The sequence below is a fragment of the Strongylocentrotus purpuratus genome, unplaced genomic scaffold (assembly GCF_000002235.5).
Source record: "Strongylocentrotus purpuratus isolate Spur 01 unplaced genomic scaffold, Spur_5.0 spur5_scaffold_6, whole genome shotgun sequence".
Taxonomy (NCBI): Eukaryota; Metazoa; Echinodermata; class Echinoidea; order Camarodonta; family Strongylocentrotidae; genus Strongylocentrotus; species Strongylocentrotus purpuratus.
In genome coordinates this window covers 14,467,060-14,493,625 of record NW_022145612.1, presented here as the reverse complement: position 1 = coordinate 14,493,625, position 26,566 = coordinate 14,467,060, and the positions used below count along the sequence as shown (strand labels likewise).

Genomic DNA, 26,566 nt, shown 5'->3' with positions numbered 1-26,566 from the left:
GGATACCATGCGTGTTCCCAAACTCTCCGGCTCGTAACAAAAGAAAAAGGTCTACCCGTAATGACTTTACACACCGGACTTTTGCTGAAAGGGAGGGGGGTCGCTGGGAACAGTAACACTGAGTGGGGGGGGGGGGGGGTGGGTCATTTACGTTACCATGGACCTCCGATAAGACCAGAGATTGACTTATCATAAACAAATTAATGCTAAGGCAGATAGTGTATCTGCTCACCAATAAACAGTACCTTTGTGCAACTCATTTATGAATAATTCCTATTTGGCCTGAAAGTCTTCAACTTCAGACTTTTTGTACTATTTTGGTTTGTGCCCCTACAATAAGTATGATATGACAATATTGTAAATTTGTAATGAAGTATGTTAGTAGGTCCATCATCCATGGTTACACTAACCGTAATGAAAAAATATATTATGAGGACTAATCAAATTGCACTTTTCCTTCTAAATTACGACCCACTTATATTACGTGCTACCCCCCCCCCCCCCCCCCTCGTAAAAATAAAGAATAAAGCAGGGGCAGATCAATGATTTTTTTATTTTTTTTTTAGTGATTTTTTGTTTGTTAAGAGCCGGGGGGAAAGGCAAAGAAAAGGGAATAGGCCTAACAATATGTTTTTTTCAGTTGTGGATGAATAAAAAATGATAAAGGGATGGCTCGTATAATTATTTGTGTGTGTACTTAATTGAGGGAGATGTCAGTTCTCCCTGCTTTATTATACCAATTTAATATACCAACAGGAAAAGGGTACTCGGTATGGTCGCGCGCCCAGGCTCTCCCCTGAATTCGATCGCAACGTACAATCATGAATGAATGAAACCGCGCGCGCGGGGGCACTGAATGCTCAAGATCACGCACTACAAGAATCCTACTTGTAGCCAATCTTGTTTACCGTACTGTTCTGTATACACTGGTATACTGCACTGCGCGCGCTGCATATAGTCGATCGACAGTCGAGTCGAATCCAACAACATTTCTATTTCCAAGTGCAAGATCTAAACAGTTTCTCCAGTTCTGAGCCTCTGTGTTGGAACCAGACAGCAGGTGCCATTTAATCTGTGAGTATAAATGTGGTTAGTCTAGATGAAATAATCATATTTCTGTTGCAAACAGGTAGCAGCATTCTAGGTCTACCTCGTATCTTGATTTTGTTCACTGAATCATGAATGCTTATCGCACAAGATGGGCAAGGAGTATGGTTAGGTTGTGGGTAGTGAACGGTCTTCGCAGCTAACTCAGATGCACAGTGAAGTACCGCGTAAATCAGACTCTACACCAGAGCTGAGTGGTAGATCTAGACTCACCTTTACCTTAGTAGTAGTACTAGTAGCGATCTACTAGTAGGGACTTTTCAACTTGCATGTTCACTGGTGGACTGCAACGTATGCAGTCATTTTTTAAGCAGTGCGCATGCTCATTCAATGATTCATAATCGTACTCGTAGCAGAATTCTCGAACGTGTTCTCCCTTCTCAGTAGGTGCGCCGGGCCGAGAATGAGGATCATCCGCATGCACAACGAGGATATCCTCATATTAGGGAGGCCAATGCCCAAATCTAACTTTTTAATTACTAATTTGTTTATACTAAAACTAAGATTAAAAGAAAGCATTTACTTTCACTAAGAAAATCCACCCATCTGCCGACTCCATAGGTTCCATCAAATAGGAGATATCCAGCTGGTTTGTAGCCATTTCCTTCTACGCCTTTCCGTACGTAAGAGCCTTGAAACAATTATATTTCATGTCGCAAAGTTACGTTCATAATTAGACAGGCCCGAGGGACAAAGTTCATGATGAAGTTTAAAACTTCGCGCGAAAGTGCAATCACTCAACAGCGGCTAGCCTTGAATCGGTCGCACACGTACACACCTTCTTCTTCTTAGTTGATCCCTCCACCGACACAGGCAAGCCCCGATGCAGGCTGAAGTCCAGCCATCAATGTGCGAACGATTACATCTTCTACTACTACGAGCCGAAGACGATGGTTCAAAAATGAAGAATAGAAATATATATAATTCATTGATATTTACCTTAGATGTGTATTCCAATAATTTGATTTTCTCATGAGTATTCCTTATTATCAATGATCGAGAAGTTACGAGGTCCAATTAAAATCCATCTTGCAGCGAACACAATCATAGCGCACATCCATGCATGCAACGTACGTGTACTAATATTTCTCTCACTCTCTCTCTCTCTCTCCCTTTCGCTATAGGCCTACGTAACATACACACTCACTAACCATGTATCATACAAGTACAACACACACCTTCAAATCATGGCTTTCATTTCAATTCTCAATTGGAGTATAGACTGCTCACGTAGACTTTTTTTTTTACTGAAATATCTTTTTTAACACTTCTCATACATTACTGCACGACACTCGTATCTAGTGCTGTGAGAATAAGGTACTAGGGTCTATAAATAAGACTACGCTTTGGGCACGATCTGACCGGAGCTCAGATTATGTCGCAATACCCTTTATTTTTGGCGCGAACAATGACGTCACTGTTCACTGTTTTCCTTCTCATTTTGAGATGGATGTAGCTATAGGGCTCAAACCAACGCAAGATTGACAGAAACATCGTACTCTATCTACTTTCGAATGTTCAGTTTGTAAAAATCTGTATTTAAAAAGATACAATCTTTTTTCTTTATATTTTCTAGTTGTTAGAAGTGGCAATTGTGAACATCTGAAATGTTGATCTCTATCAAAAGTTCTTTACTCAAAACGGATCCCATATTTTTAGGGTCTACCTTCTGCCAATGAGAAGGTTTTTAGTGAGCAAACCTCTACGCCCTCTAGGATTTTCTTAGTCGGTGGTGCGAGTGCGTCAAGGTCGTCTGCAACCACAATTATTGGATTAAAAAACGTCAAAATCTGCAAGATTGTCAACAAATGGTGAAAGACTGTTACAGATCCGTGATTATAGGTATGTTGTGAAATGTATAATTGTATTTTCTTTTCATATTTTCTTCAATTTTTATTTTTACATCATTTTTTTCCCTTTGCTAATTTTTTGAAGTGGGCGACGAGCGCACAAATCGTAGGTGTAGAAGCCTTACGCCCGGGCATTGGCCTCCCTACTCATATTACGTGAACAAATTGTGTCCTAAAAAATAAGGATCGTCTGCAGACGTTTCTTTTTTTTATTTGCGCGTTAGTGATGCGAAAAAAAGGGATTCTGCAATGATTTTCTTGAAGTATTTTACATTGACTTTGATGATCGTGGACAATTTTTTTTCATTGACGCTCTGATTCCACGTAATAAATATAGAGGGGTCTACTCCCAGTTCACCGTCTACTTTCATGGGTTGTCCGTCTTCCTGAGGATTTATCGCTCATAACGTGAAAGTCTCAGTACAAAGTCCATGTAAAATGCATCAAGAAAATCATTGCGGAATCCGTTTTTCGCATCACCAACGCGCAGATCGAAAATAAGAAATGTCTGCCAAAATGCAGACGATCCTTATTTTAGCGGACATGTTTGCAGAGATGCCAAGTTGCCAACTGTTCCGTTTTTGCCCTATTTGTTCCGGTTTTTTGCTATGAATACGGCAGTACCGTTTTTGTATGTTTTGTTATGTTTTTTTTAATAAATATCTTTTTATTAACGTTTTTCTTAATTTCCAATCATGGGCTTTGTGTTGTAAGTGTATTATGCACCTATGTCTTCAAACGATGCACGCAGGACGATGATACGGGCTCCAAACTGTGCACATTGCGAACAACCCACGTGTACTGTATGCACGTCGCGCTCCGATCCGCGTACGCATATGAGGTACTGCCGTTTTTTTTAAGCTGCTCGATTGGGCGATATGTTAAGGTGAGAGATGTTTTCAAAAATACTGTTTTTTGCTCTTAAGAATACTTTTTGTTGTTGATGAAGGTTGGCATCTCTGCGTCCTCAAATTTATCCTTGCACAAAACAGAAACAGATATACCAAGGATGTACTGGTGAATAAAATCTAAACAGATGTACATGTAGATGACAAAGGCAAATCCGTTAAAAATAGGAAAGTTATGAATTTTTGAAGTTGCGTTTGATGAAACATAAATCAGCAAATCTTTGACTCATCTTTGGAAGGTCCCCTTCCAGTTATACATGCAATCTAAATATTATCATCACAGAAACGACCCCTGTATGAAACAAATCGGTTTCTTTATCAATGACTAAGAAAATGACAATTTATTCATTATTCTGTAAATGGGAGAGGACCTAATGATACATGTCACAGAGATGCCAATTTGTGACCAATGATGCCAATAGACCCAGACTATTAATCATAACACCACTAATCTACTGATAAGGTCTACGCTATAGATTATAAACGTAGAACAGAGTTATTTGACAACTTGGTTTAGCAATGTTAGCTCTGTTTACTAATGTATATCAATTTATTTATATTTCTCTAAATTCTCTCCTAAACCCTAGGTTACCTACCATTTCTATGAAGAGAATCACTTTTCATTCATTGATTATTGCTATGTGAAAATCTTCTGACTATCTTTTCAGATGTCAAGAGAAACTTTTATTTCAAAAGTATATATGCATACAATTAGTACACGTGTCTTTTTCTGACAAAGCAAAACTCCTTGGACTAGATGACAAATCAGATTAGGATGAGCTGTTGCATAATGCTCAAATTCCCTATTACGGTAGTCTTTGTTAAGAGTTATGTAACTGCTGCTTTCTCTTATGATTTATTCATAGTGTGGTGGGTACATGTATGTGGTAAAGCTCCCCATTGTATCTGAGTGAGTTCTTGACTTAAAGGTAGGCTTTACTACTTCAGCAAGAAGGGATTTGACAGCCCAGCGAGCCAGGTGGCTATCTTATTAACTCAGCTCTCATTTAACATAAGAAAAAGAGGATTATGGGGGACCAACAGGCACCGATCGGGGAAGTTTTCTATGTAAAGGGAGCAAGTAGCTACAAGTAGGACAGTGTGCCTTTAATGGGCGTGTGAGACTTTGTAGTGAAATGTCTGCAGTATTCTTGTCTGTACATTGCTTTCTACTTACATGTACATGTACATGATTTGCCACTCTCATTTTGTACTATATTTGGAATTATTATTTGTTTGATGAAGAGTGTTGAGCAAACCAGAACATCATAGAGGTCAATTATGAAATTAAAGCTATTGGACTTGTTATCGCAATATAAATTCTCAAGAACCACTAGTGGTAAAAGCTTCAAACATGATAGTATGTATCACCATACTATAGGAAGACAGTCTGATTAGATTTGGGGGTAAGCACATGTACACGTAGGTCAGTGATCAAATGTAGAGGTCAATTTATGAAATTACTGGTTTTAGGCTCTTTATCGCGACATGTCAAGAACCATTGTTTTCATTATTTATGATTTATTTACTATGTACTGTTTATATCTGGATTCATTTAAAAGTGTTAAAGCATATAATTATATTTTTATGTCTATGGAATTATTTTTACCTTGTAAATTCACTTGTATCAGCCTCCAGCTGTATTGTTGAATATTCGAATAAAACCTTATCAAATCAAATCAAATCAAATCAATGATCAAATGACAAAGCCAATTCTGTTATTTTGAATATGTATGACAATTTCATCGAGAAAATGTACACTGTAAGAATTATAACCTCATGTTAAAAGTAATTTGAATATGAAATGACAAAAATATACATGTAGATGTATGGAATAACAAACTCTTTTTTTGGACAAAACGTTTTGGCTTGGCCCTGTCTTTGTAATGTTTGTATCGTTCAAACCCCATTGGGGCTTTGAACCAATTATCCAATGATAAATAAAATAATCAAACTTGTTATGAGCTAAGTATCACTTAAAAGATGACAGTAAAGTCGTACTCCTGTATTGTACTTGTACACACGCCTATAAGTGGAGTCTCGAGGTGGGGTACTGTACATGTAGACATGTACTTGGGTTTTCTTTGCGAGAAGCAATTTATGCTTGTGGAGTCTCAGTTGCATTTCCCTTCCTGGGCATTAGACATCAGGTGCAGTGAGTGATCTACCTCAATACCATTACAACCATATTGCAGGTCTTAATGGGTTGATTGATTGGATTAAGTACGTATGTATCATGGGGAGTAGATGGCATAGTCTTTAGGAATGAAATCTCAGAGACAGCTTGGAATCAGCAGTGTACATGAGGAAAGATCGCAAGCCAAGAAAATGCCATTTGAATGTTAGAAAATTAATTGATATGAAAAAAATGAATGGTATGAACACTGAGGCCCGAATTCACAAAGGAGGTTTGTCTTGTTGACAAACTTCCTTTGTGAATTAGGGCCTGAGAGTTACTCCCAAGGTTAAAATGGCTGTGATGATAACTATCACAATATAATTACAAAAATACAAAAATCAAGGGCTATTATCAAGTCAAATTGGAGTCATCTTAATGAATAACAATAAATATAACAATTTGAGGGCTAGTGCATCCAAGTGAAGCATTTTAGACATTAAAGTGAACCAATCATTAACTTTAAGACATATTTTGCTCTTTCTGTAAGAGGTCCCAAGCTGCTAAACTGTAGTCAAATTATGAGCTTTAAATACCGGTACATGTACATGTACATATCTTCTACTAATAGATATTTCAGTTAAATACACTTCCAGTTACTAACCCTGTAACCGATCATCAGGGTTCTAAACATTACCAAATTTCAATTTCAGTAATTTTTTTCTGCAATTGTTTCCTAAGTGCATTTAATGTACATGTACAGGTTTGAAACCTACTTTAAAAATATGTCTTCTTTCAACTGAAAATTTCAATATGCTTTTTTTTGTGGGAGGGGGGGGGGGGGAGTAGGGGTTAGAGATAGGAGGCAAAGTGCTGTATTTGAGGAATAAATAATGCTGAATGGTATGTTTGGTTTCCCCAGGTTTCATAGTACTTCCAGGTCAATGGTCGTAACATTTCCCTGGCTCTGCCAACCCTGTTGGGCATGCATGCCATTTCTCTAGCCCACAACAATCCAATTAATTTCTTGATGGACTTAGCAGTCTACTCTGATTCTCATCTTCTGACATTGTACATCACTTGGAAAAGAGTACCAACGCAAGTAATATCTTTAACAGAACAATGAATTCTCAAATGTTAGTGTCTGGATGACTGTAGTATGGATGGATATGAGCTGCCCTTTTTCTTGAATACACATGTACATGTACATGTATGTACGTACACAAGAACCACAAATAGTGAGACAATCCCGAAAGTGTTTAAGAGCATTTGAACTAGAGCTAGGAATCAAAACAAAACACAAGACATAGGGTAGCCATTTGGAATAAATAAGATTGCCCTCAGGAAATGTATATTTTGATTCAAGAAAAAAAAAAAGAGGAAGCTCCTAGGACATCCTTCCAATACAGGGGAGGACAATTATTACACTGATTAGCATTACCCAACTTAACACTTGGTGAAAACAAATTTTGATGGCCATTATTCTGAATTCATTCTAAAATCATATATTTTTTAATATAACCTTAACATCTTTAGTAAGAATTTTCTTGAAGATTTTCAAATGAAAAAGTGAAGCAGGATATCCAATTCTAGGGAAGTATACGATATTGCATGCAAGTGCATTAGCTTGCACATGTATTGTAGGTAGGCTAATTGTAGGTGCATGAGCACATGTAAGTACTTCCCGTAGAAAAATTGGCCAATTCTGGACTACTTGTAAAGTCTTCTACAAAATAGGCCCATTTGCACAGCCCTAACACCTTTTGAAAAAATCATCGATTGTTTTGGCTGCCATTTACACTACTGGAGAGTCACATGTCCTAAACGCGCAATCATTTGCTAATGTTTCAAGAGCAGCATTTACATTGCAAAAATCTGTGAAATTTCCACTGGCCACATTCAAAACCACATTCTACAGACCTGCCAACCAGTACGATTTAGTCATATTTCTTACGATTTTTAGAAGCAAATACGATTTTCCAAAAAAAAAATGATAATAAAATGCCCATTCTGTCTTGTAAAGTATCCTACAAGCATCTCATATCGGCAATTAGGGGATGTTTATTGGTTCATCGAATACACCAGTCGTGACGTAATCATGCATATTCAACCAATGATCCATAACAAAAATTCTTCCCATGCGTAGGAACTGTAAGAAGGATTGCTGCGTGTAACAGTTTGTGTTTATTTTTGAGAATACAACTTTCATCAGTAAAACACAACTTTTGGGATTAAAGAATACAGGTTTTGAACTCCAGAGGTTGGCAGGTCTGGTTCTATCTAGTGTTGGATTTTTTAATTTTGTCGTGTTTGCTGTTGCTCAGCAACTACTGACGAAACACTGGAATGTGAGAACAATTGACACCTTTTGCTCGCAGTGTAAATGCAGCTCATTTTTAGATTTACCGCATGAAGTTCATGTAGCATTTGAGGCAAGAACAAATGAGAAACAAAGCAGCTGCGCTGGAGATCACAGAGCACAGGAATGTCGTGAGGAGAGAGTATTTGTTTCTGTTCAAACCGGAGTCAAGTTCAGTAGGGTGTTTATCCTATACCTTGGTGATTTACTGCCGCATGTCAAGACCAGATTGTACACAAATCTTTGACCCCACTGTGCATGATGTTAGAGTAAGCTTGATCATTGGTGATTGTTTTTGGCAGTGTTTGACACAGGCATTTGGCTCATCCTATTGGAGTCTGCCGAGATCGGACTGTGTATACATGTAGGTCCTTGGAAAGATGCCAGGTTAACCCTAAACTGCCCCTTCGAATAGTGAATCTCTGTTTCTATTGCTTCTTAGCCATGACCTTGTATATAGTTATTGGGTGCCATGTTTGTTATGCAGGGTTTTGAAGGAAAAATAATACTTCCCTTGATTAAGGAAATCCATTGTGGGTTCTTAAAATGTACTACTTTCCATTAAAAAAGTCTCTGTTCTACATTTTCAGGAATTGAAATACACACATTTCAGCTCAATACAAATTTACAAAATTGATGTGTATCTATTTTCTATACATGCATTTGCCTGCACAATACTAGGGTAAACAGTTGGTTCTGTATTTGTTCAAAATCCATCCCTATTAGAAATGTATGAACAAAGTCTAACTTCTCCTGAAAGGGATATTATCTTTCTGGGCTATGCAATAATTATTTAGTGCCCATAACATTAAGCTCTGAACCTGAACAAATAAAACTGTCTAAATTTATAAATGGGCCATTAAATGAAATGCAACTGTGATTGATGGATTTTCTAAATGTGGGTGTTGAGACGCAGGTGTATGAATTGAAAAAGCGCTGCCCTGACTATTGTGCACAAGCCATGCCATGCTAGCACGAAGAGAGGGCAGACATTTCTAAGCTTTTTTTTCTTCCCCTCAGTACGAGCTAGATGTGAATAAACCGAATCAGGCGTGTGCAGATGCAATGTCTTGGGAGAATAACAAGGGGTCTGTGATGCTGTCACACACAAAAGGAGTGTAGATTCTTGCATAAGAGGGGCTCAGTCGCCTGTGAGTCATATGCATAAATCTGACATATTGGCTAACCACGATCAAATTTGATATCTTTACACCATAGCAGTGTGTTCACTGCAGTTCTACCAAATGAGTGTAAGGAGGGAGGGAGGAGTGTGTGCTAGCTGCCACAGTCAATTCTGTAATGTAGCCTAGATGTCCCGTAGTACATGTAAGATGCTGATCTTTCTTCAGACATTGTGTACATGTATTTCTGTTATAATCTCATTGTTTTGAATGTACATGTACGTGTTTTTTTATATTGGCCTGCATGTACGCGTGTTTACATGTGATGTACCTATTATAATTTTCAGAAAAATCATGTCTGCCTCTCCAAAATAATGGAAAAGAAAAAAAATGTACAATTAGGTACATGTATGTATTTATTGTGGACATTCTCATGACAACATTTACAGTATTCAGATTTGCCTACCGGGTACATTTACTGATTTAGCTTGCACATGGACATGGTGATGGTACTTAAAGATTTTATGATGGGTTAAATAGGGCAAGCCTTTAGTTTTAACTTTCAAGTCGGCTACTCACTTGCTACCCTAAAGCTTCCACATTTAGATTTATGTATTTTGTATCTCATCCCTTAAATTGGTACATAGAGTAGAGGCATACTGTATACCCTGTAGAACGAAAGTACCTCCATCTACAAATGCAACAATGCATTATATAAACTCCATGATTATTTATTTTGACCAATTAATATTTCTGCACCTCTGGTAGAAAATACAATTAGTACTGATTGACACATGTCAGTTTGCATTAAGAAATGTTTAGATAGCATTCTACTTCCCCCTTGTGAGTTATATTGCCCATTGCCTGGAGATATTTTCCCTGCAGCTTTAGATATATGTGTGGTTATATGGAGAATAGTGAAGAATGACCAGGCAACCTGTGCTAAGATAGAAGTGGAAATGTTATTTCTCTAATTCACTGAGTGCTTGATTCTAGATTAATTATTTACTTAGAGGCCTACAGAAACTTTTGTTTGCTTTTCCATTGCAATTATTATAATTCAGAATTCGAAGAAGGTAGTGCAGTCAAGTCACTTTAATGTAGTTATCGTACATGAAAAAGGAAATTGTACATTGTACAAGTATGTGAAGGCTTCCTCTCATGATATTTGTGTACAAGTCATTCTGTGATGTTTTGAATAGAGGTTATATCACATAATGAACTGTGTAGGATTATCTCGATGTACAGTACCACAGTAAATCATTAAAATTGTCATTCCTGAATTGCCTGATGATTCCTGAATTGCCTGATGATTCCATGTAACTTATCTTCATTCCCCTCATAGGCCAATTTAGTTGGCACCATCTCATTTTGAAGGTTTCATTTTTTTCAACCTTTTAGTTTTTAATCTTTGTTTGTCTTTTTGTATTTCTAAGGGGGAAGAGGTCCATGCTAGAATGTTGTATAATGGATGATATTCATTTCCGATGTGTGTGAACAAGGACAAAGACAGTCGGTGTATGTAATCAATTTGTGATTTTTGAATTCACAGAATTGGCTTGTATGTCATTATTGTCATTTCTGGCAGGCATTCACCATTGTTAGGAGCAACCTTTGTGTGAGGAAGCGTTATAGCAGGAAGCTTTGTAGCATTTTAGAAAAGCACTGAAAAGAACTAGCAAGGCCGATAATATATTTCATATGCAATGTATTCGCAGTGAAATGGCCTTTTTTATGTACATGTACATGTCTGCATCTACATGAAAATGCAATTTTTTGCACTGTACAGTGTATGTCACATGCTAAAAAATAAAGAGATTCATTCATGTACATATGTTCTAGGAATTGCTCTTAAAGGGAAAGTCCACCCCCAAAATAAGTTTGTTTCGATAGAGGCAGAATAATAAGAAAATCAGGTGAGTGAAAGTTTGAGCAAATTCTGAATGAAAATAAGAAAGTTATGAATTATTGAAGTTGTGATCAATCAAATACAAAGTGGCAACTCTGTGACTTATTATACGAGCTCTCCTTCATTTGCTTTGTGCATAATATTCCATAAAATCATGTTTTCTTCGTTATTGATGACGGAATATATATTTGTTCCTTGCAGGGGGAGTATAGAAACATATTTGCAATTATTATATTTAGGGTGCATGTATGGTTGAAATTTTTCTTGAGGGAAAATGAAAATTTTAGATTTTTTTAGTACTGAGCAAATGGAAGTTGAGCTCGCATGATACGTCATAGAGTTGCCAATTTGTGTTTGATTGATCACAACTTCAAAAATCCTAACTTCCTTATTTTTAATCGGAATTTGCTCAAACTTTCACTGACTTGTTTCTCTCATTTTTCTACTCCTATTAAAACTAACTTAATTTCAGGGTGGACTTCCCCTTTAAAACTAATATGTGCAAGTGTTCTTGTAGAAGAATGCTGAAAGCATCAAACACAAAATACATTCCTTCATTCTTTGGGTTCACTAGAAGGTTTCCAATGCCATATGCCCCTCTGGATTTCTTAAGAAGAGATATTAAAGAAAGAGTGCATGAAGTGACTCTATAATGTAAGATGTTATTTTGGGGGTAATCATTATTTTGTACACATCCTCCTGCATGCAATTACAAGATATCGAAGGTGTTTTGATAATAATTTCATCTTTCCTTTTAAAAAACTTGATTAAGGCTGTAGACCACTTGTAATCAATATTGGCCCACTGGTATTTTTTCTAGGCAGAACTGCAGATGAACTGCAAGAACTACATGTACATTTGTATGACATGTATTGTGCTTAAAAAGATGGTTTATTGATGTACATTTATAAGCAGATCACTTTTTCTTGATAAATCTGCTGGTAGTTATATACAGTCAAACCTGCTTTAGTGACCACCTGTCTACAAAGACCACCTGTCTACAAGGACCACATTTTTTGTTTCCCTTGAAAATGGTTTCTCATTGAAACATGTACTAAAGGAACCTGTCTACAAAGACCACCTGTCTACAAAGACCACTTTTTGCGTTTCCCTTAGGCGGTCGCTATAGACAGGTTTGACTGTATTAAAGAACAAAAATTGTATGGCGTTATAATTTGTATTCACACTACCGGTATATGTATTAATTCATGGGCAAAGTAAATATCTGTACTAGCATGAGATGTCTTTAATAATATTACTGGTGTATCAGTTTTAATACCCCTGATAAGGTTTGAAGAGTCAGTCCCCAGGGTATTAAACATGATTGATATCAATATGATTGGTTGAGTTTTCAATCTTCTTCACCAGTTCGTTGTATACATCGTGTATGTCTTTATGATGTGATCTTGGACAAAGAATGAATCCTCACTATTTTTGTTCCACTTTTGTATTTCCTACTGTTTTTAAGTAGAGTACCTACATCATACATGTATACTACTACATGTAGGCTGAGATATTTCCCCTACGTGTACATACGACAAACATGTAAGAAACTCTCCTCTCTTGTGTCATGCTTTATATTCCATGTATATTCACTGTAATCCTTTATTCTTTCTCCTCCCCCTTTCCCCCTCTTTCCCTTTCTTTCTCCATGCACTCTCTCATTCTCGTCCTTTCCCTCTCTCATGTATCTCTTTACCTCATTGAGCCCCTTCTATCTCTGACCTATTAAACGTCACATTAACATATCATAATATGATCCTGACATTCAGATGTCATGTTGACAATATTCAACCTTGACTTCAATTTGATGTTCAAAAAACTGAAATGAGTTCAATTCCTGTGAATTATTTACACATGTCTGTAACACATGTCAATATCACTCTGACTTGTTGCAGCAGAATAATGCACATCATCCGGATGATGCATGCAAAGTGCAGTGACTTTTTATATGTTACTAATAATGTATACAGCCATGCATTTCATCATGGATGAAAGTCTGATGGAGTGGGACCTCGATGCATGATTTCTACAATTGGTCAGGATCGGCAATGAGTGTGTGATGCATTGAACACTCTGGACATATTTGTCATGTTATTGATGTGTGATGCTAGTGCATGTTTTGTGACTTGATGTCTTGCCACAGACATCCACAAAATCATGTAGGAAGGGTGGGATGCTTGTTCTTGTATGATTGATTTGAATTAAATCAAATTACTGCAAATTGATGTGGAATCCAGGGCACTCTTTAAGAGATCTTTACCTCAGGATTCTTGCCTCTCAAATGACAAATTTGAGATGAGGGCATGTCTTGCATTTGATGTGCATAATATCAATCCTTGGTCCCTGTCTCAATTTCACCTGAAATAGACACTGCGATTATCTCAGTGAAGCCCTTATCTGACTACCGGTATCCCTCTCTCTCTCCTCTTCTTCTTCTTTACCTTCTTCTCTTCCAAAAGCAAAAGGTAGGGATATACTGTTAAATGATGGTAGGATTACATGTACACTGTAGGTTCATTAACTTACCTCCACAATCCTCTCTCTCTTTCTCTCTTTCTCTCTCTCTCTCTCTGTTTAAACAAAATATATACATGTATCTCAAGCTCTGTGCATTTCTCGCAAACAGAATCTGCATATAAACTAATTTGGGGAAGTTGATTATCAAGAAATGTACAGAGTGGTACCAGAAATGTCCAAATTATTATCCAATATATATTGCTGGAAAATATTTATTTCAGGGAGGAGTTATCACCTACTTGGGGAATGGTCTCATGGTAGTATAGACAGGATCAGGGTAATAATTCTACATTTAATTCGAATTTGAATCCCTGTTGTAATTAATGGATGCATGGATGGTATGTATAATATATTATTATTTGTTTGGTATAAAGTGTGAACTACGTAAAATATCTGAAACCAAATTCTTAAAAACAAGCATGGATATATGTGGACAGTACGTGTAGTATATCCATAAAAGGCATAGCGTCTGTTGCATGAATCTGCTCTTCTATGTAACTTACAGTTCAAAGTTAATTCTGTACATGTACATGTATACATATTCAATCTAAATAGGATCATACCGATTCTGTAGAAGGTCAAGGAGATTTAAAATGAAAAGAATCTTTACTGCCAAAAGCATCAGATGATTGATACCGTTGATAAAAAGATGCCCCAGTTGAAAGCTAAAGGAGGGAACAATTCATAACTAATGGAATGATGACTCACCACAGGATAATGCAAGAGTCCTAATATTTGTAGCTTTTATACATTGATCATTACAGGGCAGGGAAGGTAAATTGTTATTGATTTGGACAAATTATAATTTTTAGTCATGCATCCATGTTATTGAGAATGCAATGTGAAGTTTATGCACTTTGGTAATGCTGCAGTAAATTTCTTGAAAACAATCGTTCCCAAATAATATTGATTAGAAGTGTCTCAAGACCTTTCAAAATAGTTTTTGACAATTATTGACATCTTAGTCTTGTTGGCATGATAGTTCACATGGATTAATTGTGGTTTCATGCTAGATCATTTCAAACGTTGAAGAAGTCTTTTCTGTTTTTGACATGCATTAATCGTTTGATAAAGAGAAATGAAATCCTTGTTTATGTTAGTGAATTATGATTCTTATTGAGGTACATGTATAATGAACATTGTATTTTATATTTTTATTATTTCCTAGGCTATTGATGTAATTGTAATATGGATTTTTGTTAGTGTTTGCTCATAGGCTCATAAGTACAAGTTTAACAACATCCTATTGAAATGCGTGTATTAGATTTAACATGCGTTTCAATGGAATGTCTGTGAACTTGTATTATGACGGTTTTGTGAAACGACGTCCAGAATTCTTATGTACTGTACCATAGTATTGACATGAATATCTTTCGTCAATAGGCCAAACGACCGATGAAGCCTCCTTGTTTGGAGGACACCTATATGTCATACAGGTGATTGAGATTCTTTAAAAGGTTGATTCCAATGAGATTCACCTACTGTACTCATGAAATACTTGGTTTGCGTGTGTGACTGGGACGGAGACTTGCTCACTTGTCATTCCACATGAGCCAGGCTAAAGTCATTATCAGAGCTAGAGACAAATTATAATTTAAATGAAGATAAATACATGCATAGGATGTTATGACATGTATGTGTGTAAGCTAGCAGGACATGCTGTGAACTATTAGGGGTACTTATAAGCAGAGGTGTCGTCAATGTTGCCCTAGAACATTGGCTGATAGGTGTTGTTGTTGTTGTGTGTTTTTTTTTTTGGGGGGGGGGGGCTAACACACTTGGTCCAACTCTTTAACTCTTTAAAATCCAGAGCGCCATCCAATAAGGTCACAAAGGAAAATTACCTGAACTTTTAAAAATAGCATTTTTGTTGTTGTGCTTTTCATATTATTTTTGGAATTTTGCCCTTGTTCTTTTGGGCCCCCTTTATTTTTTACCAAATCCTGGATCTACCCCTGCCCTAGTGTCACAAGGCATTTTGCTGTGATGAGGAGTTAGGTCGACTTGCTATGATGCCCTCACAACTCGCTGGCTGCAATCTTCCAAGGGTGGTCTTTCGGGAGTTTCTGTGTGCAATGCATCACAGTCCAGTCACTCCAACTTGATGAAATTCCTAATTAATTCATTTAAAAAGCTTGAGGGGCATCATCAAGTTTATCTCATGTGTTCAAGACAAGTTAAGGGCAACCGTATCACAAACACACGTGGGCATTATGGACTTTAAACGGGAAGAAATATTGTGGAAACTATATGGTATAGCAAAATAAAGGCTTGCCTGTGAATTATATATTGCACACTGCATTGATTATAAGTGCAGGAAGTAACTACCAAAGTCTTCTTCATCTGAATGTTATCATGTTGACTACGCGCGAGTGCAGGTTAACAATATGCTTTTGATGACCAGATAAACCCTTTGAATTTTCAATAATCCACATACCTAGTATACAAATAGTGAATGGCCAATTGGCCATGAGTGCAATGGTACAAGATTTTGCACGAGGTGAAAGATATTCAACGAGGTGCAGCCGAGTTGAATATAGCGTCTCATCTTTCACCGAATGCAAAATATTGTTTCATTGCACGAAAAAAGACCATTCACTATTTGTTTTATACAACACCTCGGACGTTAACGGGCTTAAAACAGTTTTCCTATGCCTTAATCTCGGCGATTTTTGTTTGTTTTCAACTGATGAAATTGCCGATAGTGAGCGCGCACTATTAAGCAGGCAGCAAACCATGCGCGTACCATGCGTCGCGCGTACCAACCTTAATGTTTAATGTGACGCGGAGTGCAATTTCGTTTGATGGGCAGGAATATTGTACATCACAAGGCAGGGATAAATCTCATCTTTCAGCACCCCTACCCTAAGTTCTTTGAGGTGAGGTTTTATTTGAGATTTTGCAGTTAGAAACTACATATTGGTATAAATATAAATAAGAGAGAAAGAGAAAGAGGGAGAATACCAATGCGAGGTGTTTAAGTTTTTCTACTACACGTTGTAGACAAGGGTTCCACTCTATTTCCAATTTCTGTTCTTCAGCGTCAATTGCATCCACATGGCTCTGGGAGAGAGAAGCAATGCACAGGACGTGAGCATGTTTTCACTACTGATTATGCATAAACATGCAATGAATACTTGCGAAGCACATTAGGGTATACTATAAGGGAGTAATGAATAATCGTGCTAGGTGGCGGTTAATTGACGATGGCAATATATTTTTCTATCTCTTCTTTAGGGTAATGGCCTTCAATAGTTGGTGACTAGATTTGTTGTGTCTATAAAAGTACATTCCAACTCCCTGCTATAACCTAACAAGATGATGATTCATACTACTTAATTTTCTCCAATGAAATTAAAATTTGTGTGTTTTGTACTTATGTTTGTTTCTTGGTAGTATGTCAATATTATACTGTTTGATTTTCCAGGGAACCATAATGTATGAAAGCATGGATGATAACAAATTATATCTGTCAAGTCTGATGAAACTGAAAGGGACATTGTTCATATTGCTTGTTTTGCGGTACGTTCAGTTTTCATATTTATAATTGTTTTAACTTATAGACATGAAGCGTCATGTGGCCCATTTTCGTAAGGCAATATGTCTGCGTACATGAAGCCCATTTCTAAGCAGTGATGTTTTCGTCTGTTTCTGTGGCTATGCCCTCAAATATACATTTATTGACAGGTTCCCAAACACTCAGATTCCAAAAGACCCATGGACGTACATTTGCACCGGTTGATTTGCCGTTGCAAAATGTCGAATTTCTGGGCGGTTGACATGCATCCCATTTATCATTGTCTGATTATTTGTTCTGCCTGGGAGAGAGAGGAAGATGCCCGCCGCCCGCATCACCAGTGTAAAAGGATTTTGTTTGTCACATTGTGACTCGATGAGGCCACATCTTCCCCTCCGAGCCCCGCAAACAAATTTGTTTCTACTGGTAGTGATGGACGGACGTTATCCGGTGTAGAAATATAAGCCCTGCTTCAAGGAGGAGGAGTGTAGGGATATTGTGATGTGACAACGGAGAAGGGTAAGAGAGGAGGGTGAAGACACAAGAGGGAGGCAGTAGGTGCTTCTCCATTAGCCTGAACAGACTGGAGCATGAGATGTAAGATTGTTCAGCACTTTTCCAAGAAAAGTTGAGCCATCCCCACTGGCCTGAAGAATAGCTTGTTCAAGCATGTTTTGTTTCCACCGACTGACCGCTATTTAGCCAAATGATGTTCTATTTAAAAAAAAATAAGCCTTTCTTTTTTTTTTGCTTGTGGTAAGAGCTTGAGCTTCCACTGTCCGAAGACATGGTGAAAAAGCCTACTGGTACATACATGTAAATGTATATAATGTATGTTTTCGCTTTTCACTGCCAATTTGCAAGAGCTACAAGTACTTGTGATGGGGATAATTTCCCTGGATTGGAGTTAACGGGCTATTTCGATACTGGGGCTAATGTGGACAGGCCTAGATAGAGAGGGAGAGGAGACTCGAGGAGAGAACTGTACTGCTGAAAGAGCAAGTAAGAGATAAGATAGTGTAAAGATTCCATGATAAAGTGTTGACATGTAGGAATTGAGGAGGCTGCATCACAGAACATCTGTAGGAAGATGTCGACAAGTAGACAAGGAATTGAAAGTGTAGGACTTCATGTCTCTGTCCCCTTCGTCTTCAGTGTGTGTGGCTCATACAAGTTAAGATTCTACCATGTGAGCAAGATTTTCTGTACAGAGGTTACATTTCTGTGGAGATTGGTCCATGTCAGCTATTCCCGTAAATATTGAACCTAGTGAAGGAGTTTCCAATTCACTTTCTCTTTCACTTTCGCCAGTATCATCAAACCTGTAAGTACATGGGGCATTCATCAACTGAGGATTTTCTGTCTCTTCTTGATTTTTATTTTCATTTGCTAATGATTATATTTGAGATTTGGGGGGTCAATTTCAAGTCACAAATTATATTATCTCAGGGTGCTATGAGTATAGTCCAACACAAAGTTTCAGATTAGGCTAAAAATGTTGACAAGAAAATTGACCAAAGCCCTGATAAACTGCTTACCATGTTTTGTCATTTTTGATTGTGTGCACAACTTTTTCTCCCCCAGTTTATGTTTCTTGATAGTGTGACATATAAAAGTATTCAACAAATGCCCTAATTCAACCAGTCCACCTTTCATTTGTGAGTTACAGATAACACAATAAACTGAAAATTACAATGGGTATAAATAACTGATTTGTGAACTGTATGTTGCAATATTATCTATCCCTCATTGTACATTGTAGCCTATTACATACCAGTATACTATTCTAGCTGTGTTTACATGTTTAGTCTACGTGGATGTAACGGTCCACCTAGTGTGAAGCAAAATATAAAACCGCAAGATATGTTCAGGAAATTCCTGCATACTTACTAGTTACTACATCTGAGAAGTTTTTCATTGAGAAATGTATCTTCCTCTTCTTCCTTTTTTTTTTTTTATGTGGTCTAGGTGGAAATCCCCAATAGAGAATAAGTCAACAATTCAACTCTTCAGTTTTATGGTAAACCTCAAAGATAGTATCTGAATCAACATAATCTAGTGGATGTAAACATGAAGTTTTGAAGCTTTATATTCAACATTTTCAAACTGAGAATATCATATATTATAATTCTTATTTTGAAAATTTTGTCTGAAGATATTTTATTGAGTTTATTGCGTAGGGTATTTTCTTAGAAAAACTCAAATTATTTCTTGCAAAGCTTGTGGAGAATCTTCTCTATAGATTTCACCTTGTCAACTACATGTACATATTTGAGTAAAAACATACTTCAGATATATCTGTTCAGACTTAAAGTGACTCTGTAACATTGCCTCAGATTCTGGAACAAAATCCTGGATTTAGCTCATACTGCAATCATTTATAAACCTTAAGGTCAGTCAGGAATCACATGACTTCTACAAGCCGATCGCCTGTCTGATTATCAAGATATTTATGATTGGAAATTCACCCCAAAATAAATGCAGAAGATATATTTTGGACATTTTTTTCTTCTTACATCGTACATGTATGTATAATGGATAAGATGAATTTGCCATGCCATGAGGCATCAACCCTGGGTGAAGTCAAGTCTAACGTGACTTCATTTGAAAGTAATACATTTCTGGTTTGGTGAGATGTCAATTGAGAACTTTTTGTTCTCTAAGCACCTGATGAGATTGGAGATGACATGATATTTCAGATAGGTCCAGATGGCCTGAGGAGATGGTATGAAATGAAATGAGACGGCCTGTCATGCTTGAGTTCATAGGGCTTATATCTCTCTTTCTCTCTCCTCTACATCACGGTTAGACATTGTACACAAAATTCCTGATACAATATCTTACTTCTCACTGTTGCTCTATTGCATGATTCAACATTGACTTTACTTGAGTCACTATTTTCATAGATTCCCTCAGTCAATAATGATGACATTTTAAACATATTTGTGTTGCTGCTGTAGATATTAGTCCTAACCTAGAAATCTGGATATGTTCCCAATTCTCTGAATCAGAATGTCATGTGTCAGGTAGGTCATCAAACTCTTCCAAGTCCTATTGTATCCTTAGTAGCTTAGCTACGGGATATCGTGAATCATGCATGAAAGACACACCTTTGAAAAGCGGAATTAGAGGTGTAATATCTATGCAATCTCGTTCTTGGAATAGTATTTCGAGAGATTTAGTAGAAGAGTGAAACTGGAAACAATCATATTTTGAAAATGTTCATGTACAGTAGTGTGCAGTTCTTTCACCTTTTGAAAACTGGGAGCTCAAGAAAATACCAGTACAAATGGTGTATAAGGATGACTGCATTCTAACAATGTACATTTTTGCATCCAGACATTCTACATTCAGCTTTGTTAGTATACTCCTATTGATTTTGTGGTTTTCCAGCTAGTGCAGAAAGCAAGCAATTTCTACTGCTGCAATGTTTATAATAATAATAATTGGATTTATATAGCACCTTTTCCAAAGGATACAAGGCGCTGTAAGACATCACAGTCCTGGTGTTTTCCACCTCCCTGCCTGAAGTGAAGGATGTGCATAATATACACCTACTATGTAGCGCTAACAAAATAACTTACAAAAATGATTTGTGGCATGCATTACTAGTATACATCTGGAGTAATTACTTGCAGTTTTTATGATCTGTGATTTGATTGGTTGTGTGTGAAAGCTAGAGCATTGCTTGTCAATGACAGGGCTGACATCCATTGCCTCTCCGTGATCATCTCTAGCTACATGTATGTATTTACCATCTGTCACGGACAGCACAAATTAGGACCAAATTAGGACCAAATTGAGAGCGTGTATTCGTGATTATAATGTTTAATCCCTATCATCAGTAGCATGCCTGATGTACTGTGACTCAGTTCAAGGTTGTAATTGAGGAAGTCTTGATTTCTTTAAATGACAGGTTCATTAGTTTTTACAGGGCTCCACAATAAATTTGTTTGGGGAGATATGGGTAGATATTTTAAAGATCTACACATACTGTAGATGCATGGGCTTTCTGTGAAATTTTGGGGACCCTTGTGGACTGGATCTCTGTTAATAGTGAGCCCTACTTTTTGTCTCGCCTGCGTAGCAAAAAGCGAGACATAGGCGCCGCTTTTCCGGTGACGGCGGCGACAGCGGCGGCGGCGGCGTCAACATCAAAAACTTAACCTTAGGTTAAGTTTTTGAATTTTTGATATAATTTTTAAAGTATAAATTCTTAGTCAATGAAACTTTGACTATAGGGTAATCAAGTATCCCCAATCAAGTGAGTAGAATTTCAGATCACAAAGTCAAGGTCAAAGGTCATTTCAGGTCAACAGACTTGGACTGTTGTAGCATCATCATCAAAAACTTAACCTAAGGTTAAGTTTTTTAATTTTTGATATAATTTTGAAAGTGTAAGTTCTTAGTCAATGAAACTTGAACTATAGGGTTATCAAGTCTCCCCAATCATGTGAGTAGAATTTCAGGTCACTAAGTTAAGGTCAAAGGTCATTTAAGGTCAACAAACTTAGACTTTGTTGTGGCATCAACATCAAGATTTTCAAAATGCTTCTTCTTCGTTATTTTTCAACCGATTTTGATTTTGATTGTTTCATATGATAGGGCTAGGAGGGGGATTTAAAATTTCTACACAGAATCGTGAAATTCATTATCTATGCTAATTTATGCAAATTTATTCGAAATCACAAAAAAAGCTTCTTCTCCTTCATTTCTAGACCGATTTTGATTTGGTTTGCCTTATCTGGTAGAGCTAAATTTGGAACACTTAACTTCTACACAGAATTGTAAGATTTTGCTCCATTGATTATTTATGGTACTTTATGCAAATGAAATGAAATGATGTCCCTTCCAGGGCATCAAATTTTTATTTTTTGACCAGTTCAAAAGTGTACCACATAAAATTTACGATATTTGTTGTTGCGAGATGCGGATGAGCGCTACGTCATTGACATTCTGGTTTATCATATTGAATTGCGTTATGCAGGCGAGACCGCCGAGAGCGTTTCCCTTGTTATGTGTAAGAATTGCATTGTATATTTAGAGTGACAAACTTCTATTTTTAATGCCCGACAAACTGAGAAAATAACACAGGTCCTTTAGTCTTGCAGCACGTGGCTGGGATCAGTGGGAACAAAATATGGGAGCAGTGAAAGAGCTTTAAATGTAACAAAGAGCTCTGTTTAAGAATACAAAGATGATAGCAAAATCTCACTGTTCCCATAACAAATCTGTAAAGAGCTTCTGGTGAACCTAAGAGTATTTTGAACGTTAAAGATAATCAGTGTCCATACATGTGACTTGTATTGTTGCTTTGTTATGAATGTCAGTGGCAAGGATAGGAAATCTGTTCAAATAAGATTTGGGGGCTGGATTGACGGCTTGATGCAATTTTCTACACCTTGGGTTAGTAAAACTAGAAATTCAAAATGATGCATCGAATTATATCCATTGTAAAGGATATCCAGGCATCAAGACCTGGAGAACTATAACTTACATGTGATTTTGATAGAAAATTAGAAATGTTTCAATTTTTGTTTGTGATTTCTTTCAAATGGTGTATAAAAATCAATCAACATTTGATAATGCATTGATTGTCCTTGTTAAATTCAACGGTAGCCGATGTAAGAGCGTGTAATGCATGAACTACATGGACTTGCTTTTAAGACTAGCTTATGTCTCCATCATCATCAGCTTGTGGACAGAAAGCAAGTTTAAACAGCTAAGCATAGTTTGCACTCCGTTCGCCACCCCACTGCTCTCTTCCCCTACCTCACATTACTTTGTGTACATATTGAAGGAGACGTTTAGGCGAATACAAATGTTAGAGGACCACATAAATCAATATTGATTTGAACCCTTTTCTTTTAAATGCAGTCTAACATCCAAATGTGGAATACAAACCAAAGAGTTTGCACAATAAAGGTGTATAAACATTACATGTCAGATGTGAGGTATAAAACTGACCTGCATTCTCACACACTGTTTATCCCTCACAGATGCCACAAATTTGATATATATATATATATAACCTACATGTATGTGTACTGTAAGATGAGCTGATGTACATGTAGCTGCATAGCTCTAATGTTTATTGTCATTGATCCCAAACTTCAAAGTTCAAGGAGTGAGCTGAAACAGAAACAAGACAGTAGCTTATCTTAGGTAATCATTTATCTTGATATCATGGCTGTGATGGTGTGACTTCCCCTTGTGCGAAATCAAAAGAATCCACAAAACATGGAAACATGCCAGATCAGAGGCAGGTGCAGAGTCTGTAAAACTCCAGCAAACAAGCACAAGCAGATAAACTTAACAGTGTTTCTGAACTGTAGATAATATGCTTTGTAGTTTGCCGGGGAACTGCTGAAGTTGTTTAAGCATTTTAGATAAGAAGAATCCTGTGCCTGTTGAAATATGATTTTAGATAGTCTCTTATTTCTTGTTCTCTTTTTTGTCTTTTCTGTTCTGCAGTCTCATTTTTCAGAAGGTTTTGTCTTTGGCTGTACGGATGCAAGGGAGTTACCATGAAGTGTGTACAAGTATGAAAGCCAAGCGCTTCTATGTTGTCATAAGCTTGGCCGCTTGTGTGGGCATTACTCTATGGACGCTGTATCAGCAAGTCGGGTAATATATGCAGGAGTTTGATATTGCTTAGTTTATCTGTGAATCTGAGAGAGATTTTCAAACAAATTTTAAAATTTTGTCATTATAAACTGTGTTTTGTTACAGACATGGTGCAGTATGTATGTATGTATGTATGTATGTATTGTTAGTAGTTATAATACCAGGTACTAGTATTTTAGGACCCACACAAAAATCTCAAGTGTGGTATGCATTTTGATACAGACATGGTGCTACATATATGTTGACTGTAATTATTAGTAGTAGTTCGAGTAATTTAGGACTCACTTGATATCATTTTTCTGTCAATGTTTTTGGTACGCACTGACTGTACGATATCAAAACAAGTCATACATTAAAGAATATATGAAGCATGATATTAGGTCATTGCAATCATTTTTTAATTTTGATATATATCTTTTGACAAATTTTCAGCTCGCATCCAGTGGAAACATGGAGTAACTACAGTGGAAAGCGTCATAGGAAGATAACTGGTTTCTCACCCCCGAGTGTGGCTGAAGGAGCGGCGTCATGGCCTGTGGAAAGGCACCGTTTCCTCCCAAACTTCTTTCTGCTGTGGGACAAGCAGAAAGCCCCGAGCCTCTCGTCTTACAGCGAAGGCAACATAATATTCCTGCACAACAATAAGGCAGGAGGGATTAGCATTAGGAAATGCATGCAAGTAGTAGGACCGGACAGTGGATTAAACGTATCGAGGGATGTTTTCAGCTCTCGCTACGCTGCTACAGAATTTGAGTATTGGAAGCATGCACCAAGGACTAAGCAGCACATGGGCCTGTACGGTGGGTATTCCTTCGGGGTTTGCGATGTTTTCAACGATGGCCGACCGTGTTCATATTTCACAATGATTCGTAATCCATACGACCGCGTGGTATCCGCTTACCTCTATTGCTCCAAGAACTCCAGCAAGGACCAGTTGTGTACCGCCCTCAAAGCAAGCGAAGTGAGCGTTGTGGATTGGGCGCTGCATCACGGCAGCTTTTTCTTCCGGCAGCTGGTGATCAATCCAGAGGTCTGTAACGGTTCCTTCGATGACTCGCCGTACCTCAGCAACTATGACGACATCCCACACAAGTTCTCCAGGGAACCGATCCCTTGTTGGTTCAAGCACAAAGTCTTGCTCCAACGTATGTTGAGTGAGAAGGAGCGAGGGGATCTCCTCAAGCATGTCTATGACAACCTGGAGAATTACTTTGCTGTCATTGGTCTCCTGGAATACTTTGATCTCTCCATGGGAATGATACAACATGTCTACCATGTACCATTCAAAGACCGCTGCTCTGACTCCCACTACAACAAGGGCAATTTTCGTAAAAGGCGCCAAAAAATTGAAGCCGATCTTCTAGTTGCAAAACTTAAGCGGGAACTGTTAGCAGACCCTCGTGTCAACGCATCATTGCATGCAGACCTTCTCCTGTATGAGAAAGCGAAGCAAATATTCAATAGGCAGACGGAAGTCTTCAGTTACCTCACTAAACCCACCTCATGATTTCTTCTTTCTCTCTTTCTGTTTCTTTCTTCGGACAAAACAAATCTTCACAATCCCAACACGTGTACAGCAAGGTGCGTCATTTGTTGATAGGATTTTGTTTTTTATTATAGTATGTTTAAATAAAGAGAGTGGATATTGATAATGGCTCTGTAATACTCCTGGTTGACACAGGACTGCTGCCTTGAATTTTTCAGAGTATGTGGCTCTCCTCCATTTTACTTCCTATACAAGGGACTTAGTATTTTCTTCTGTTTCGTAGCCTGCATGTCCAGAGTAACATGTTAACTCGGAGCACATGCTTTACAAGAAGAGCTTCTCCAAAAAATGTTATAAGCACCTCATTAACTCTTTTGGGACGATATCTTTTGTTAGCTTCCAACTCCATCTTTATTCGGTTAATCATTATGTTTTCCTCTCCTTATCTCACACCCAGCCATAAATGGAGCTTAGTATTGATTGGACTGAAGGTTGGTGATCTTAATTACTTTTGCTAGAGTGTGCTTTCAATTTCAACCCTTAGCTGTGGATGAAAACCAAATTAAATGAGAATCGTACAATGTACAAGGTCACAATGCGACTGTGTTAAGAAATTACCTTTCTCTAGTGGTGTGTACTATGAATCCAGCCTTTCAGGGAACACTGGAATCGTTGGGGGGAGGGGGGGGGGCAGTGGTTTTACTCTTAATGAAATGCTTATTAACAAAACCACTGCAGTGAGGTATGAGCAGGGGGTGTATAATCTTCTTTTCTCATCTTTTTCCCCCATAATCCTTTCCGCCTTTCTCTTTTTTTCTCTTCGTTTCACGTTTCAATTGGGGCCCGATTCCTGGGGGGGGGGGGATGGGAATGTACATGTAGTTAAGCCACTGCCTTTCTCATATTGAGAAGATTCATTAGGCATTGTTTGGAAACGCAATATGTTTCATGAGGTTCCTTTTGTGGTGGATAACGAGTACCAAATTAATTAATTGTACATAAGTCTGTAGATAAATTTCTTTTATAATGGTACATACAGTTTCTAG

The 26,566-nt window shown here is 37.5% G+C and overlaps 1 protein-coding gene across 2 annotated transcripts; it reads left to right on the top strand.

Annotated features, from left to right (window-relative positions):
- Positions 1-919: 919 nt before the first annotated feature.
- Positions 920-25,910, top strand: LOC752507. 2 transcript variants are annotated; one of them, XM_001179358.4, is made up of 3 exons: positions 920-1,074; positions 23,882-24,034; positions 24,467-25,910. In XM_001179358.4, the coding sequence occupies exons 2-3, from the start codon at positions 23,919-23,921 to the stop codon at positions 25,539-25,541; spliced, it is 1,191 nt and encodes a 396-aa protein (XP_001179358.2). In that variant the 5' UTR covers positions 920-1,074; positions 23,882-23,918; the 3' UTR covers positions 25,542-25,910. The 2 variants fall into 2 exon arrangements, with proteins under 2 accessions (XP_001179358.2, XP_030827908.1); XM_030972048.1 differs by lacking the exon at positions 920-1,074 and adding an exon at positions 18,442-18,731.
- The last annotated feature ends 656 nt before the right edge of the window (positions 25,911-26,566 follow it).